The sequence below is a fragment of the Hemitrygon akajei genome, chromosome 6 (assembly GCF_048418815.1).
Source record: "Hemitrygon akajei chromosome 6, sHemAka1.3, whole genome shotgun sequence".
Classification (NCBI taxonomy): Eukaryota; Metazoa; Chordata; class Chondrichthyes; order Myliobatiformes; family Dasyatidae; genus Hemitrygon; species Hemitrygon akajei.
Genome location: NC_133129.1, coordinates 6,880,950 through 6,900,571, shown reverse-complemented (window position 1 = coordinate 6,900,571; position 19,622 = coordinate 6,880,950). Strand labels below are relative to the sequence as shown.

At 43.6% G+C, this 19,622-nt stretch overlaps 1 protein-coding gene across 7 annotated transcripts in view; it reads right to left on the bottom strand.

The window, feature by feature from the left end:
* LOC140728834 (nipped-B-like protein) overlaps positions 1 to 19,622 on the bottom strand; it is a 499,555-nt gene that overhangs the window by 273,708 nt on the left and 206,225 nt on the right. For 6 of the 7 annotated variants that reach the window (XM_073047821.1, XM_073047826.1, XM_073047824.1 and 3 more), the window contains one exon: positions 1,714 to 1,893. In XM_073047821.1, the coding sequence (XP_072903922.1) occupies positions 1,714 to 1,893 (180 nt within the window). The remainder of the gene's footprint in view (positions 1 to 1,713; positions 1,894 to 19,622) is intronic. The other variant, XM_073047823.1, reaches the window with a different exon arrangement.

The window sequence follows — 19,622 nt, the reverse complement described above, 5'->3', positions numbered from 1 at the left end:
CCCATGCCATGGGCACTGATGCAACCCCATACCATCACAGATGCAGGCTTTTGCACCTTTTGCGGATAACAATCAGGATGGTCGTTTTCATCTTTGGCACGGAGAACTCGACGTCCGTTTTTTCCAAAAACTAGCTGAAATGTGGACTCATCTGACCACAGCACATGGTTCCACGGTCTTTCGGTCCATCTGAGATGAGCTCGGGCCCAGAGAACTCGCCAGCGTTTCTGCATAGAGTTGATGTATGGCTTCCTCCTTGCGTAATACAGTTTCAAGTTGCATTTCTGGATGCAGCAATGGACTGTGTTAAGTGACAATGTTTTCCGAAGTACTCCCGAGCCCAGGTGGCTATAATTGTCACAGTAGCATGACGGTTTCTTAGGCAGTGCCGCCTGAGGGCTCAAAGATCACGCGTATTCAATAGTGGTTTCCGACCTTGCCCTTTATGCACTGAGATGTCTCTGAATTCTCTGAATCTTTTCACAATATTATGTACTGTAGATGTTCAAAGACCTAAATTCTCTGCAATCTTGTGTTGGGAGATGTTCCTTTTGAACTGACTAACAATTCTCTCATGAATTTTGGCACAAAGGGGTGAGCCACGACCCATTCTTGCTTGCAAAGACTGAGCCTTTGATGGACGCTACTTTTATACCCAGTCATGATACCTCACCTACTACCAATTAGCCTGCTTAATGTGGAGTCTTCCAAACTGGTGTTACTTGAATATTCTGTGCACTTTTCAATCTTATTTTAACTCTGTCCCAACTTTTGTTGAGTGTGTTGCAGCCATCAAATTCTAAATTTGTGTATATTTACAAAATACAATTAAGTTGGTCAGTAAAGCTATTGAAAATCTTTTCTTTGTACTTTTGTCAGTTAAATAAAGGTTCACGTGAATTAACATATCACAGATTTTTGTTTTTATTGCATTTTGGAAAATATCCCAACTTTTCTGGAAATGGGGTTTGTATATGGATTACTTGGTGTTATCTTTTCCTAACTGCTTCAGGCATAATTATTAAATGAACTTGAAAACCAGAAAATAGGATAGCCATTTGTCCCTTCACACATGCTCTTCTATTCAATGAGATCATGGCTGATCTTTTACTGCAGAACCACTTTCCTTCATCTCTCTACCTTCTTGAAATTTAGAGTTGCCCCCTCTAACTTATATTACTTCTTCTCATTCTTCCCACAAAATATTCCCCTAATATGGAATTTCATCTGCCATCTTCCCAAGTGGTCCACTACAGTCAGTATCTCAATTTACTTCAATACTTGGAATCTAGGATTACTGATATCTTGCCATAAGATTCAATTTTTTTAAGAGACTTGATACGTTAAATTTCATTTCAATGAAAAGTTGTTCTGAACAGTCCTGTCTAACAAGATGCTTGCCAGAATTAAGGAAATATTTTGAAAGAGCTGATGGGTATTTAAAGGAACATATTCCCTCCAACTTAAAATATTAACTATAATACTACCTACAGATACTTCCTCATCTACAGTTTCCAGCATATTCTGTTTTTGTTTCAGGTTTCCAGCATCTGCAGGTGTTCTTGTAAACCCTTGAGGTACAACCCTGGGGTCTTTGGGTGATTATACTCAGCTTTCCTTTCTACCTTTTGCAAATAAGGTCCCATCCACACCCTAGATATCTTACATTCACTTCATCTTATTACTCGAACGATTATTAGCACAACTACTTACATTCAAAGTCACTGTCATTGTCACCTTCATCTGAGCTGATTTCTGCATAGTTTGGCTTTTCTTTCACGGTACTGCGCTTCCGTTTGTTCATCTTCACTCGTTCACAGAGTGGCATGGTGGATTCTATCTCTGCAAGGAGATCAGGGGGTAGGTCATTCAACACCGACTGGTCAACACCACCTGTCATAAAATAAATGCACAAATAAGTGTTTGCATGAATGTTTAGTGATCTTCAAATTACTAAACCGCATCACAAACCAGCACATGTACTGATCTCGTCCATATTTACTGAAAATAGCACAAAACAAGCACGTGTACTGATCTCGTTCATATTTAGAAACATAGAAAACCTACAGCACAATACAGGCCCTTCAGCCCACAAAGCTGTGCCGAACATGCCCTTATCTTAGAAATTACCTCCGGTTACCCATAGTCCTCTATTTTTCTGAGCTCCGTATACCTGACAAGAAGACTCTTAAAAGACCCCATCATATCTGCCTCCACCACTGTCACCGGCAGCCCATTCCATGCACTCACCACTCTCTGGGTAAAATACTGACCCCTGACATCTCCTTTGTACCTACTTCCAACCGCCTTATAATTACGCCCTCTCATGCTAGCCATTGCAGCCCTGGGAAAAAGCATCTGATTATCCATATGACCAATCCCTTAAGAAGGCAAACGGAATGTTGGCCTTCATTGCTAGAGGGATTGAATTCAAGAGCAGGCAGATCATGCTGCAACTAAACAGGGTACTGGTGAGGCCACACCTGCAGTATTGTGTGCAGTTCTGGTCTCCATACTTGAGGAAGGATATACTGGCTTTGGAAGCAGTGCAGAGGAGGTTCACCAGGTTGATTCCAGAGATTAAGTGGTTAACCTATCTGGAGAGATTGAGTCACCCGGGACTATACTTTCTGTAATACAGAAGAATGAAAGGGAATCTTAAAGAAACATACAAAATTTTGAAAGGGATAGATAAGAAAGAAGTAGGAAAGTTGTTTCCATTGGTAGGTGAGGCTAGAACTAGGGGACATTGCCTCAAGATTCAGGGGAGGAGATATAGGACGGAGATGAGAGAAACTGTTTTCCCCCCCAGAGAGTGGTGAATCTGTGGAATTCTCTGCCCAGGGAAGCAGTTGAGGCTTCTTCACGAAATATATTTCAAGTCAAGTCATTTTTATTGTCATTTCGACCATAACTGCTGGTACAGTACACAGTGAAAATGAAACAATGTTTTTCAAGACTATGGTGTTAAATGACACAGTACAAAAACTAGACTGAACTACGTAAAAAACACCAGAGAGAGAGAAAATAAAAACAACTACACTGGACTACAGACCTACCCAGGACTGGATAAAGTGCACAAAACAGTGCAGGCATTACAATAAATTATAAACAAGACAACTGGCACAATAGAGGGCAGTAAGTTGGTGTCAGTCCAGACTCTGGGTATTGAGGAGTCTGATGGCTTGGGGGAAGAAACTGTTACATGGTCTGGCCGTGAGAACCCGAATGCTTCGGTGCCTTTTCCCAGACAGCAGGAGGGACAAGAGTTTGCATAAAGGGTGTGTGGGGTCCTTCATAATGCTGTTTGCTTTGTGGATGCAGCATGTAGTGTAAATGTCCATGATGGCAGGAAGAGAGACCCCGATGATCTTCTCAGCTGACCTCACTATCCGCTGCAGGGTCTTGCGATCCGAGATGATGCAATTTCTGAACCAGGCAGTGATGCAGCTGCTCAGGATGCTCTCAATACAACCCCTGTAGAATGTGATGAGGATTTGGGGGGGGGCGGTGGTGTTGGGTGATGGACTTTTCTCAGCCTTCGCAGAAAGTAGAGGCGCTGCTGAGCTTTCTTTGCTATGGAGCTGGTGTTGAGGGACCAGGCCGCAAACTTGGAGATGCTGCATTTAATTCCCTCGTCTAAATCATTAATATATACTGTAAACAACTGGGGTCCCAGCACTGAGCCTTGCGGTACCCCACTAGTCACTAGTCCATATATACTACATCTACTGCTCTATCTCACTGAAAAATAGCACAAGCCAGCATATGTACTGATCTCATCCATATTTACTGAAAAACAGCAGAAACCAGGATCTGTACTGACCTCATCCAGATTTACTGAAAAATTGCAAAAACCAGCTCATACTATGCTCATGTGATAATATTTACAATGTTTTCTGTTAATCAATTGACTGTCTTTGGAGACATGGGGCTTTTCATACATTCTATAGTGTCTTGGTTTGTGGCTACCTAGAAGAAGATGAATTTTAATGGTTTGTATGGTATACAGTCGGCCTTCCGTATCCGCGGGGGATTGGTTCCGGGACCCCCCGTGGATACCAAAAAACACGGATGCTCAAGTCGGTGGACTTTCGGACCCGGTGGAGCTCCAGACCTTATTTAACCTGTCTCAGTGCAGTGGACTTTAGAACCTGGTGGAGCTCGGGACCCGCCACCCACAGTGTTTCTGTTCTGGAAAATGATCACGATTGAAAATAAAGTGGAAATAATAAAACGATCGGAAAGAGGTGAAACACCTTCAGTCATTGGATAATGGAGCATGTGAAGACCCTGCCCCGATGAAAGCTATGATTATTTCTAAGCAACGCAGTGGTTTAATTAAGGTAAAATATATACTATATACTAAGACAAACTTTTGATTAACTGTCGCTGAATAATATTGGATGTGCCTGTTTCGACTTAGAGAATTTCCATTTTTTAAAATTCCCAATCTGCAGTAACCTATGCACATCCTCCCGTATAGATTATTTATAATACCTAATGCAATGTAAATGCTATGTAAATAGTTGTTATACTGTATTGTTCAGGGAATAATAAAAAGATTTCCCGATCCGCGGTTGGTTGAATCTACACACGTGGAACCCGCGGATAAGGAGGGCCGACTGTACATACTTTGTACTTTCAGATATTGAATACCTTGAAATATTCAAGTCTGAATTTCAAGGACTCTGTAGCCATATTTCTGTAATGGCATTTATATAACGACTATCTTTGATTATATTCTGCATTAGTTCATCAACTCATCTGTGCAAACCATGATAGCTTCCTTGCTCTCCACTATACTCCCAATCATGGTGCCATCCACAAATCTGCTTCTCCAGTTAAGCACATTACCTTTCAAATAATTGATCTAGATGACAAACAACAACAGACCCAGCACTGATCTCGGCAGCACTCCACCAGCCACAGGTTTCCAGTCAGAGAGACAACCATTTGTTACTACTCTGCCACAAGCCAATATCTAATCCAATTTACTACCTCTTCTTGAATGCCAAATGACTGAACCTTCTTGACCAATGAATTGCACTTGTCTGCACTCAATTCTATTTGCTATTTCTCAGCCTATTTTTCCAGCTGATCTTTAATGCCAAGTGACTGAACCTTTCTGACTGAGGTATGAGGGACCTTGTCAAATGCCTTGTGTAAGTCCACAAAGACAATATTCACTGCTTTGGCTACATCAACTTTCCAGGTAACTTACACAATAAAAAACTTGGTTAGACATGATGTACCATGCACGAAGCCATGCTGACTATCCCTAATCAGTCCACTTCTATAAATAGTTAGATACGGTCCATTAGAATACCTTGCAAATAACTTTTCTATTAGTGATGTCAGGCCCTCCAGCCTATAATTCCCTGGAGCCTTTCTTTAACAGCAGAACAACACTGGCTATTCTCCAATCCTCTGATATACATCATTTGTCTCTAAGGATGATTTCTAGGACCCAGCAGTTTCTGCACTTGCCTCTCAGAGGGTCTGAGGGTACACTTTGTCAGGGCCTGGGGACTTATCCACTCTATTTTACCTCAAGACAGCAAACACCTCTTCCTCCTTTGTAACCTGCACAGGGTCCAACAGGTTAATGCTGCTTTGCCTCAATTCTACAGACTCTGTGTCCGATGCAAACACTGATGCAAAAATAAATTTAAGATCTCCTGTTTCTTTTGGTTCCACACTTGGATTACAATTCTGATACTCCAAAGGACCAATTTTGTCCCATACAATCTTTTGACTCTTAATATATCTGTAGAATCCCTGAGGATTATCCTTCTCCTTGCTTGCTAGGGCAACCTCATACTTTCTTTTAGCCCTTCTGATCCCTTTGTTAAGTGTTCTCTTGCATTTGTTACACTCCATAAACACCTAATTTTTTCTACAAGCCTATACCTGCTATGCACTTCCTTTTATTCTGACAAGCACGTGCAAGCTTAGTACTCTCAAAGTTTGAGCAACACACACAATATGCTGGAGGAACTCACCAAGCCAGGCAGCATCTATGGAAAAAAGTACAGTCGACGTTTTGGGCTGAAACTGTTCGGCAGGACTGGAGAAAAAAGCTGGAGTAGATTTAAAAGGTGGGGTGAAGGGAGCAAGAACCAACAGGTGATAGGTGAACCTGGAGGGGGAAGGATGAAGTAAAGAGCTGGGAAGCTGACTGATGAGATGAGGTGAGTGAGGGAAAAGGGGATGGGAAATGGAAAGGTCGATGGAGGCTACCGAAACGGAATATAAGGTGTTGTTCCTCCAACCTAAGTGTGGCCTCATCACAACAGTGGAGGAGGCCATGGATGGACATATTGGAATGGGAATGGGAAGTGGAAGTAAAATGGGTGGCCACTAAGAGATTCTGCTTGTTCTAGTGGACACAGTGTAGATGCCAGGGAAAGTAGTCTCCCAATCTATGTTGGGTCTCACTGATATACTGGAGGTCACACCCAGAGCACCAAACGCAATAAATGACCCCCAAAAGACTCACAAGTGAAGTTTCGCCACACCTGTAAGGACTATTTAGGGCCCTGGATGGTAGTGAGGGAGGAGGTGTAGGTAGCGTAGATGCTCAAAGTTTCACTTTTGAAGGCCTCGCACTTACCATACAACTCTGCCAGAAAACAGCCTGCTCCAATCCACACTTACCAGCTTCTAACTTCGAATCTCAACCCAAGGACCATTCTATCTTTTTTACATACTTACCTTGAAACTAATGGCAATTGCACAAATGTAGCATTTCTGTCCCAGTTTTGGTCCCCTAACCTGGAACATCTGCTAGTCACGTGCCGCCAATGTTATCTGCCGAGGGAGCTTTCTTCATCATCCTGGTTGCAGTGTACATTCTCCTCCAGCCAATAGCAGGCTGGCAATAGAGGGACTGAGCACCATGATCAGCAGTCTCGAATCAACCCACCCTGATGCCTTCCCTTTCAACCAGCACAGCTTGAAGTTGTCTCTGGCTAACTCCCAACAACATGTCTTGTCACCTGTGGAACACACTTGACCACTGTTAAACCACCATCAAGAACAGATACTGTACCAAGTTGGAGAGGGGAGGGCAGTGTGCTCTAGTGAGAGTGAGATTGAGAATCAGGGGCTGTGGTCAAAGAAAGAGGTGTAAGTGGGAATAATTAGTGGAATTACAAATTTTGATTTCTGTGCAACTTCGAGATGAAGCATGGAGCAACACCTTGAGATATTTTAGCATTAAAATTTCAAATTAGTGCAGCATTTTACAACAGCCTTTATGATGACATGCTTTTCTATAAACATTGATATTTTTCCACCACAACCTACTTAGGCATGATAATCAGTCACTATTAATAAAGTGCAAAATTTTAATTAAAAGGTCTGCTGATGGACAATGTCAATGAACTGACAAAATGCAAATAACAGCAATATACACATGCTGAACAGCACGCCACAGACAAAATGCTAGAGGAACTCAACAGTCAAGGTAGCATCTATGGAAAAAAGTACAGTCAATGTTTCCGACAAGACCCTTCAGTAATACTGGGACAAAAAGATGAGTAGATTTAAAAGGAGAGATAAACACAAGGTGATACATGTGTTACGCCTGTGCCCCAACTCTGAGGGGCCGAAGGGTACAAAGTAGCCCCCTCCTTTTTGAGAATCGCAAGATCGCTATTAATTCAGGTCAGGAGACCCAGGAAATGAGAGAGACACGCAGAATCCACAAGGGGTTTGGAATGTCCTGGCCCCTCAGTGATACAAAGCCACGGGAAACGGCCATTGTCTCTTGGAGACGGAATTGTGTATTGAGTACTGTGCTATTCATCGAAGCCCTCAGGGAATGACCAATAGTGGGCTGGTTGAGGGATGGCCTCATCCCAACCTGACTGACATCTGAGACCCCGTGAGTAAGGATAAAAGAGGGTCTGGGGAACAACCCTTTTAGACGCACCAGGAGAAACGCTAGAAATCCCGTGACAGCGTAATAGTGACAGCTGGTGGAGAGCCCACGTGCATCCTTTTCCATTTGCCTCGGAATTGGTGGGCCTCACCATGGAAGAACGGCTTTAGCTAAAAGGAGAAACCAGCCCCAACGACATTTCGAAGGATCGACATCATAAAAAGGAAAAACTGGCAAGTCCTAAAAATCCGTCTCTCTCTCTCTCCAACCAAAAGCTGCAGCCTGAATGAACTTGAGTGACTTTTATATTTCCATCGGACAATACATTATCCCCTAGACAACGATAGAGCTATTTCTTGTTGATTATTATTATACTTGCGCTTTTAGATTTAGTATTGACGACGTATATTATCTGTATGTTTGCATTGATATTATTTTTGTGTATTTTTATCAATAAATACTGTTAAAAATAGTACCATCAGACTTCAACGGACCTCTCTATCTTTGCTGGTAAGTGACCCAGTTACGGGGTGCGTAACACATGAAACCAGGAGGGGGAGGTACAAAGTAAAGAGCTGGGAAGTTGATTGGTGGAAGAGATTCAGGGCTTCAGGAGGGGGAGCTGATAGGAGAGGACAGAAGGCCAAGGAAGAAAGAAAAGGAGAAAGGAGCACCAGAAGGAGGTGATGGGGAGGCAAGAAGATAAGGAGAGAGAAGGAAAATGGGATGGGGAATGGTGAATGAGAGGGGGCATGACTGAAAGCAAAAGAAATTGATGTTCATGCCATCAGGTTGGAAGCTACCCAGTCAGAATACAAGGTGCTGTTCTTCCAACCTGAGTGTAGCCCCATCCTGACAGTAGAGGAGGCCTTGGATTGACATATCGGAAAGGTAATGAGAAGTGAATTTAAAATGGGTAGCCACTGGGTGATCCCACTTCTCCTGGCAGATGGAGCGTAGGTGCTCCGCTAAGTGGTCTCCCAACAAACGTCGGGTCTCACTGATATACAGGAGTCCACACCAGTAGCACCAGACACAGTATATGATCCCAACAGACACAGAGGTGAAGTGTCACCTCAACTGCAAGGACTGTTTGGGGCCCTGAATGGTAGAGAGGGAGGAGGTGTAGGGGCAGATGTAGCATTTGTTCCACCTACAAGGATCAGTCGGCAGGGAAAAACTCCCTCCTGGTACTTATCTTTGCACATCCCTTGCCGATCACCTACGCTCCATCCAGCTGAAAAAGTGGGATCTCCCGGTGGTCACCCATTTTAATTCCCCTTCCCATTCCGATATACCAATCCACAACCTTCTCTACTATCACGATAAGGCCACACTCAGGGTGGAGGAACAACACTTGTATTCTGTCTGGATAGCCTACAAACTGATGGCATGAACATCAATTTCTCGAACTTCTGGTAATGCCGGCAAACCCCCCCCCCCCCCCCCACTTTCACCATTCCCCATCCCCTTTACCCTGTCTCCTTGCCTGCCCATCACCTCCCTTTGGTGCTCCTTCCCTGCTTTACTTTATTGAATGGTCTTCTGTCCTCTCCTATCAGACTCCCCCTTCTCCAGTCTGTATCTTGTTCACCAATCAACTTCCCAGTTCTTTCCTTTATCCCTCCCTTCACAGTTTCACCTATCACCTTGTGTTCGCTTTCTCCACTCCCCCCACTATTTAAATATATTCCTCATTTTTTCTCCAGTCCTGCCAACGTGTCTCAGACCAAAACGTCAACTGTACTTTTTTCCATAGATGTTGTCTGGCTTGCTGAGTTACACCAGCTACTTGTGAGAGTTGCCTGGACTTTCAGCATCTGCATTTTCTCTTGTATGTCACAGACAATGCTAGTTTTAAAAACACAATTCTTCACATACCACTGAGGAAAAAATTGACACATTTAATTAGTTTGGCACATTGAGAGGCAAGTGGGGTGTTCTATGCTTTATATTCAAATTACAGAGAAATGCCAGTATGGAGAGAGAGCAGAGAAGTGATGTTGAAGCCAGGACTGGATCAACTGTAATGACAATGGAGGCCTGAGGGGTTGATTTTATAGCTACCTGCTTCTTTCTGTAAATACTATACCAGTTAACTTGCAGTAGCTAACTTGAGTATTTAAAAATAGCTTGAGACTAAAAGAGTTTTATAATTCTGTAAGTATTTTACCAATGAAATTTTAAGTATTGGGCTTTGTCTCCCTCTGGTGGTACACTGAACCATAAAACCATAGAACATTGACTGTGCCGAACCATTTTTCTGCCTAGTCCCACTGACCTGCACCTGGGCCATATCCCTCCAAATCCCTCTCATCCATATACCTGTCCAAGTTTTTCTTAAATGTCAAAAGTGAGCCCGCATTCACCACTTCATCTGGCAGCTCATTCCACACTCCCACTACTCTCTGCATGAAGAAGCCCCCCCCCAATGTTCCCTTTAAACTTTTCCCCTTCACCCTTAACCCATAACCTCTTTTTTTTTTCTCCCCTGGCATCAGTGGAAAAAGCCTGCTTGCATTCACTCTATCTATACCCATAATTTTATACACCTCTATCAAATCACCCCTCATTCTCCTACGCTCCAGGGAATAAAGTCCTGACCTATCCAACCTTTCTCTGTAACTGTTTCGCAAGTCCCGGCAACATCCTTGTAAACCTCTGCACTCTTTCAACCTTATTAATATCCTTCCTGTAATTCGGAGACAAAAACTGCACAGAATACTCCAAATTTGGCCTCCCCAATACCTTATACAAGCTCACCATAACATTCCAACTCTTATACTCAATACTTTGATTTATAAAGGCCAATGTACCAAAAGCTCTCTTTACTGCCCTATCTACCTGTAATGCCACTTCTAGGGAATTTTGTATCTGTATTTCCAGATCCCTCTGTTCTATTCCACTCCTCAGTGACCTACCATTTTTCCTTGTATGTTCTACCTTGGTTTTTCCTTCCAAAGTGCAATACCTCACAATTGTCTGTATTAAACTCCATCTGCCATTTTTCCAGCTGGTCCAAATCCCTCTACAAGCTTTGAAAACCTTCCTCAATGTCCATTACACCTCCAATCTTTGTATCACCAGCAAATTTGCTGATCCAATTTGCCACATTATCATCCAGATCATTAATATAGATGACAAATAACAATGGACCCAGCACTGATCCCTGTGACACGCCACTAGTCACAGGCCTCCACTCAGAGTAGCAATCCTCTACTACCACTCTCTGACTTCTTCCATTGAGCCAATGTCTAATCCAATTTACTATCTCTCCATGTATACCTAGCAACTGAATCTTCCTAACTACCCTCCCATGTTTCCAGTTTATGTGAGGAAATTATACCAGTAATTAGTTTTGATTTTTTTCTACATTTTGTTGGGACAGGAAACATAATATAAACACATGATATAAACAATATAAACACAACTACATACACTTTGAGTGCCTAAACAAATGAGAAAAAAGGCTACTAGTGCTGCATAGGGGGTTAACCATAGTTGCAAGGGGATGAATGGGATGAAATCCAGAGTGCCAGAACAGATAGTGGAGAGCTTGTGGAGACAGATGTTAGAAACATAGAAAACCTACAGCACAATACAGGCCCATCAGCCCACAAAGCTGTGCCAAATATGTCCTTACCTAAGAAATTACCCAGGGTTACCCATAGCCCTCTATTTTTCTGAGCTCCGTATACCTGACAAGGAGACTCTTAAAAGACCCTATCATATCTGCCTCCACCACCATCACCGGCAGCCCATTCCATGCACTCTCTGGGTAAAATACTTAACCCTGACATCTCCTCTGTACCTACTTCCAAGCGCCTTAAAATTGTGCCTACTCATGTTAGCCTTTTTAGCCCTGGAAAAAAGCCTCTGACTACCCATACAATCAATCCCTCAAGAAGGCAAACAGAATGTTGGCCTTCATTGCTAGAGGGATTGTCAAGAACAGGCAGGTCATGCTGCAACTATACAGGGTACTGGTGAGGCCGCACCTGGAGTACTGTCAGCAGTTCTGGTCTCCATACTCGAGGAAGGATATCTGGCTTTGCAGGCAGTGCAGAGGAGGTTCACCAGGTTGATTCCAGGGATGAAGGGGTTAGCCTACCTGGAGAACACCCGGGACTATACATTCAGGAGTTCAGAAGAATGAGAGGGGATCTTATAAAAACATACACAATTTTGAAAGGGCTAGATAAGATAGAAGTAGGAAAGTTGTTTCCGTTGGTAGGTGAGACTAAAACTAGGGAACATTGCCTCAAGATTCAGGGGAGAAGATTTAGGATGGAGATGAGAAGAAACTGTTTCGCCCAGAGTGCTGAATCTGTGGAATTCTCTGCCCAGGGAAGCAGTTGAGGCTTCTTCATTAAATATATTTAAGAAACAGTTAGATAGGATTTTACGAAGTAAGGGAATTAAGGGTTATGGAAAAAAGGCAGGTAGATGGAGCTGAGTTTATGGACAGATCAGCCATAATCTAAGTGAATGGTGGGGCAGGCTCGATGGGCCAGATGGCCAACTCCTGCTCCTATTTCTTCTGTTCTTAACATCTTATACACTTCTATCAGGTCACCTCTCATCCTCCGTCATTCCAAGGAAAGAAGGCAGAGTTCACTCAACCTACTCTCATAAGGCATGCTCCCCAATCCAGGCAACATCCGCAACCCTCCAATCCTCCAGAACCTCTCCCGTAACTGTTGAAGATACAAAGATCATCACCAGATCATCACCAATCTCCTCCCTCACAGTAGCCTGCGGTACATCTCGTCCAGTCCCAGTGACTTACCCAACTTGATGCTTTCCAAAAACTCTTGCACATCCTCTTTCTTAATATCTACGTAGAAACATAGAAAATAGGTGCAGCAGTAGGCCATTCGGCCCTTCGAGCCTACACCACCATTCAGTATGATCATGGCTGATCATCCAACTCAAAACCCTTTACCTGCTTTCTCTCCATACCCCCGATCCCATTAGCCACAAGGGCCATATCTAACTCCCTCTTAAATATAGCCAATGAACTGGCCTCAACTGTTTCCTGTGGCAGAGAATTCCACAGATTCACCACTCTCTGTGTGAAGAAGTTTTTCCTCATCTCGGTCCTAAAAGGCTTCCTCTTTTATCCTTAAACTGTGACCACTTGTTCTGGACTCCCCCAACATTGGAAACAATCTTCCTGCATCTTGCCTGTCCAATTCCTTTAGAATTTTATAAGTTTCAATAAGATGCCCCCCTCAATCTTCTAAATTCCAGCGAGTATAACCCTAGTTGATTCCAGTCTTTCTTCATATGAAAGTCCTGCCATCCCAGGAATCAATCTGGTGAACCTTCTTTGTACTCCCTCTATGGCAAGAATGTCTTTCCTCAGATTAGGGGACCAAAACTGCACACATTACTCCAGGTGTGGTCTTACCAAGGCCTTGTACAACTGCAGTAGAACCTCCTTGCTCCCGTACTTGCATCCTCTTGCTATGAATGCCAACATACCAATTGCCTTTTTCATCGCCTGCTGTACCTGCAGGCCCACTTTCAATGACTGGTGTACAATGGCACCCAGATGCTAGAGTCCATTATTAAAGATGAAATAGTGGCATATCTAGATAGCAGTGATAGGACTGGGCCGAGCCAGCATGGATTTACCAAGGGCAAATCATGACTAATCTATTGGAGTTTTTCGAGGATGTAACCAGGAAGTTAGACAAGGGAGATCCAGTGGATGCAGTGTACCTCGATTTTCAGAAGGCATTTGATAAGGTCCCACATAGGAGATTGGTAGGTAAAATCAGAGCTCATGGCATTGGGGGGAAGATATTGACATGGATAGAAAACTGGTTGGCAGATAGAAAGCAAAGGGTAACGGTGAATGGGTGTTTCTCGGAATGGTAGGTGGTGACTAGTGGGGTGCCACAGGGCTCGGTATTGGGACCGCAGCTGTTTACGATTTACATCAACGATTTAGATGAAGGCATTGAGAATAACATCAGCAAGTTTGCTGATGATACTAAGCTGGGTGGCAGTGTGACATGTGATGAGGATGTTAGGAGAATTCAGGGTGACTTGGATAGGCTGAGTGAGTGAGCAGATACTTGGCAGATGACGTTTAATGTGAATAAGTGTGAGGTTATCCACTTTGGGAGTAAGAAAAGGAAGGCAGATTATTATCTGAATGGTGTAAAGTTAGATAAGGGAGAAATACAAAGAGATCTAGGAGCCCTTGATCATCAGTCACTGAAGGTGAATGAGCAAGTGCAGCAGGCAGTGAAGAAGGCTAATGGAATGTTGGCCTTTATTACAAAGGGAATTGAGTACAAGAGCAAGGAAATCCTCTTGCATTTGTACAGAGCCCTGGTGAGATCACACCTGAGTATTGTGTACAGTTTTGGTCTCCAGGGTTAAGGAAGGACATCCTGGCTATAGAGGAAGTGCAGCGTAGATTCACGAGGTTAATCCCTCGGATGTCCGGACTGTCTTACGCAGAGAGGTTAGAGAGACTGGGCTTCTACATGCTGGAATTAAGGAGATTGAGAGGGGATCTGATTGCAACATATAAGATTATTAAGGGATTGGACAAGATAGAGGCAGGAAATATGTTCCAGATGCTGGGAGAGTCCAGTACCAGAGGGCATGGTTTGAGAATAAGGGGTAGGTCATTTAGGACAGAGTTAAGGAAAAACTTCTTCTCCCAGAGAGTTGTGGGGGTCTGGAAGGCAGTGGAGGCCAATTCTCTGGATGCTTTCAAGAAGGAGCTAGATAGGTATCTTATGGATAGGGGAATCAAGGGATATGGGGACAAGGCAGGAACCGGGTATTGATAGTAGATGATCAGCCATGATCTCAAAATGGCAGTGCAGGCTCGAAGAGCCGAATGGTCTACTTCTGCACCTATTGTCTATTGTCTCGTTGCACCTCCCCTTTTCCTAATCGGCCACCATTCAGATAATAATCTGTTTTCCTGTTCTTGCAACCAAAGTGGATAACCTCACATTTATCCACATTAGATTGCATCTGCCATGAATTTGCCCACTCACCTAACCTATCCAAGTCACCCTACATCCTCTTAGCATCCTCCTCACAGTGAACACCACTGCCCAGCTTCGTGTCATCTGCAAACTTGGAGATGCTGCATTTAATTCCCTCGTCTAAATCATTAATATATATTGTAAACAACTGGGGTCCCAGCACTGAGCCTTGCGGTACCCCACTAGTCACTGCCTGCCATTCTGAAAAGGTCCCGTTTATTCCCACTTTTTGCTTCCTGTCTGCCAACCAATTCTCTATCCACATCAATACCATACCCCCAATACCGTGTGCTTTAAGTTTGCACACTAATCTCCTGTGTGGGACCTTGTCAAAAGCCTTTTGAAAATCTAAATATATCACATCCACTGGCTCTCCCCTATCCACTCTACTAGTTATATCTTCAAAAAATTCTATAAGATTTGTCAGACACGATTTTCCTTTCACAAATCCATGCTGGCTGTGTCTGATAATTTCACTGCTTTTCAAATGTGCTGTTATCACATCTTTGATAACCGACTCTAACATTTTCCCCACCACCGATGTCAGGCTAACCGGTCTATAATTCCCCGGTTTCTCTCCCTCCTTTTTCAAAAAGTGGGGTTACATTAGCCACCCTCCAATCCTCAGGAACTAATCCAGAATCTAAGGAGTTTTGAAAAATTATCACTAATGGATCCACAATTTCTTGGGCTACTTCCTTAAGCACTCTGGGATGCAGACCATCTGGCCCTGGGGATTTATCTGCCTTTAATCCCTTCAATTTACCTAACACCACTTCCCTACTAACATGTATTTCCCTCAGTTCCTCCATCTCACTAGATCCTCGGTCCCCTACTATTTCTGGAAGATTATTTATGTCCTCCTTAGTGAAGACAGAACCAAAGTAGTTATTCAATTGATCTGCCATGTCCTTGTTCCCCATGATCAATTCACCTGTTTCTGACTGTAAGGGACCTACATTTATCTTAACCAATCTTTTTCTTTTTACATATCTATAAAAGTTTTTACAGTCAGTTTTTATGTTCCCTACCAGCTTTCTCTCATAATCTTTTTTCCCTTTCCTAATTAAGCCCTTTGTCCTCCTCTGCTGGACTGTGAATTACTCCTAGTCCTCAGGTGTGCGGCTTTTTCTGGCTAATTTGTATGTTTCTTCTCTGGAATTGATACTGTCCCTCATTTCCCTTGTCAGTCATGGGTGCACTACCTTCCTTGATTTATTCTTTTGCCAAACTGGGGTGAACAATTGTTGTAGTTCATTCATGCGACCTTTAAATGCTTGCCATTGCATATCCACCGTCAGCCCCATTTGCCAGTCTATCTTAGCTAATTCACGTCTCATACCTTCAAAGTTACCCTTCTTTAAGTTCAGAACCTTTGTTTCTGAATTAACTATGTCACTCTCCATCTTAATGAAGAATTCCACCATATTATGGTCACTCTTACCCAAGGGGCCTCGCACGACAAGATTGCTAACTAATCCTTCCTCATTGCTCACTACCCAATCTAGAATGGCCTGCTCTCTAGTTGGTTCCTCGATATGTTGGTTCAGAAAACCATCCCACATACATTCCAAGAAATCCTCTTACTCAGCACCCTTACCAATTTGGTTCACCCAATCTATATGTAGATTGAAGTCACCCATTATAACTACTGTTCCTTTATTGCATGCATTTCTAATTTCCTGTTTAATGCCATCCCCAACCTCACTACTACTGTTAGGTGGCCTACCCATATCGATTCCACATCCTCCAGGCTAATGTCCTTCCTTTCTATTGCGTTAATCTCCTCTCTAACCAGCAACGCTATCCCACCTCCTTTTCTTTCCCGTCTATCCCTCCTGAATATTGAATATCCCTGGTGTTGAGCTCCAATCCTTGGTCACCCTGGAGCCAGGTCTCTATGATCCCAACTATATCATATTCATTAATAACTATCTGCACATTCAATTTATCCACCTTGTTACGAATGCTCCTCGCATTGACACACAAAGCCTTCAGGCTTGTTTTTACAACACTCTTGGCCCTTATACAATTATGTCGAAAAGTGGCTCTTTTTGCTTTTTGTCCTGGATTTGCCTGCCTGCCACTTTTACTTTTCACCTTACTACTTTTTCTTCTACCCTCATTTTACACCCCTCTGTCTCTCTGTTCCCATCCCCCTGCTACATTAGTTTAAATCCTCCTGAACAGCAGTAGCAAATGCTCCCCCTAGGACATTGGTTTCAGTCTAGCCCAGGTGCAGACTGTCCTGTTTGTACTGGTCCCACCTCCCCCAGAACTGGTTCCAATGCCCCAGAAATTTGAATCCCTGCCCCTTACACCATTTTTTAAGCCACGTATTCATCTGAAATATCCTCCTATTTCTACTCTGACTAGCACGTGGCACTGGTAGTAATCCAGAGATTATTACCTTTGTGGTCCTACTTTTTAGTTTATCTCCTAACTCCCTAAATTCACCTTGTAGGACCACATCCCGTTTTTTACCTATATCGTTGGTACCTATGTGCACCACGACCACTGGCTGTTCACCCTCCCACTCCAGAATGTCCTGCAGCCGCTCAGAGACATCCTTGACCCTTGCACCAGGGAGGCAACATACCATCCTGGAGTCACATTTGCGGCCGCAGAAACGTCCATCTATTCCCTTTACAATCGAATCCCCTATCACTACAGCTCTCCCACTCCTTTTCCTTCCCTCCCGTGCCACAGAGCCACCCATGGTGCCATGAACTTGGCTGCTGCTGTCTTCCCCTGATGAGACATCTCCCCCAACAGTATCCAAAACAGTATATCTGTTTAGGAGGGAGATGATCTCAGGGGACTCCTGCACTACCTGCCTACTGCTATGCTGTTTAGTGGCCACCCATTCTCTTTCTGCCTGTGTAGCCTTTACCTGCAGTGTGGCCAACTCACTGAACGTGCTATTCACGACTTTCTCAGCATCGCAGATGCTCCAATATGAATCCAATTGCAGCTCCAGCATCTCAATGCTACATACTCAAGCTTTACAGTCCACTGTAAGCCATCCCTACAATCGTCAAGATACTTTACCATACTGAAAGCAAGGACTCGTTAAGTACCTCCGCTATCTCCTCTGGTTCCATACGTACTTTTCCACTGTCACACTTGATTGGTCCTATTTTCTCATGCCCTGGGGTTTTCCTTTATCCTGTCTGCCAGGGCCTGCTCATTGCCTCTTCTGGCTCTCCTAACTTCTTTCTTAAACTCCTTCCTGCTAGCCTTATAATCTTCTAGATCTCTGTCGTTAGCTAGTTTTTTGAAACTTTTGTAAGCTTTTCTTTTATTTTTGACTAGGTTTACAACAGCCTTTGTACACCACGGTACATGTACCCTACCACCCTTTCCCTGTCTCATTGAAATGTGCTTATGCAGAACTCCACACAAATATCCCCTGAACATTTGCCACATTTCTTCTGTACATTTCCCTGAGAACATCTGTTCCCAATTTATGCTTCCAAGTTCCTGCCTGATAACTTCATAATTCCCCTTACTCCAATTAAATGCTTTCCTAACTTGTCTGTCCCTATTCTTCTCCAATGCTATGCTAAAGGAGATAGAATTATGATCACTATCCCCAAAATGCTCTCCCACTGAGTGATGTGACACTTGACCAGGTTCATTATACCAGATAAAGTACAGCCTCTCCTCTTGTAGGCTTATGTACATATTGTATCAAGAAACCTTCTTCAACACACCTAACAGACTCTACCCCATCTAAATCCCCGCTCTCGGGACATGCCCATCAATATTTGGGAAATTAAAATCTTCTACCACGGCAACCCTGTTATTATTACACCTTTCCTGAATCTATCTCCCTACCTGCTCCTTGATGTCCCTGTTACTATTGGGTGGTCTATAAAAATCACCCAGTAGAGTTATTGACCGCTTTCTGTTCCTAATTTCCACCCACAGAGACTCCGTAGACAATCCTTCCATGTCTTCCTCCTTTTCTGCAGCTGTGACACTGATCAACAGTGCCACACCCCCACCTCTTTTGCCTCCCTCCCTGTCCTTTCTGAAAAATCTAAAGCCCAGCACTCGAAGTAATCATTCTTGTCCCTGAGCCATCCGACTCTCTGTAACGGCCACAACATCATAGCTCCGAGTACTGATCCATGCTCTAAGCTCATCCGCTTTGTTCATAATACTCCTTGCATTAAAATAGACACATCACAAGCCTTCGGTCTGGAGCACGTCCCTTCTCTATCATCTGCCTATCCTCCCCCTTACACTGTCTCCATGCTTTCTCTATTTGTGAGCCAACTTCCTCTTCCTCCGTCCCTTCGGCTCAGTTCCCACGCCCCAGCAATCCTAGTTTAAACTGTCCCCAATTGCCTTAGAAAAGCTCCCCGCCAGAATACTGGTCCCCCTGGGATTCAAGTGCAACCTGTCCTTTTTGTACAGGTCACAGCTGCCCCAAAAGAGGTCCCAATGATCCAGAAATCTGAATCCCTGCCCCCTGCTTCAATCCTCAGCCATGCATTTATCCTCCATCTCACTCTATTCCTATACTCACTGTCAAGTGGCACAGGCAGTAATCCCGAGGTTACTACCTTTGTGGTCCCGCTTCTCGACTTCCTTCCTAACTCTCTGTAGTCTGCTTTCAGGACCTCTTTCCTTTTCCTGCCCATGTCTTTGGTAGCAATATGTATCACTATCTTTGGCTGTTCTCCTTCCTACTTCAGGATATCTTG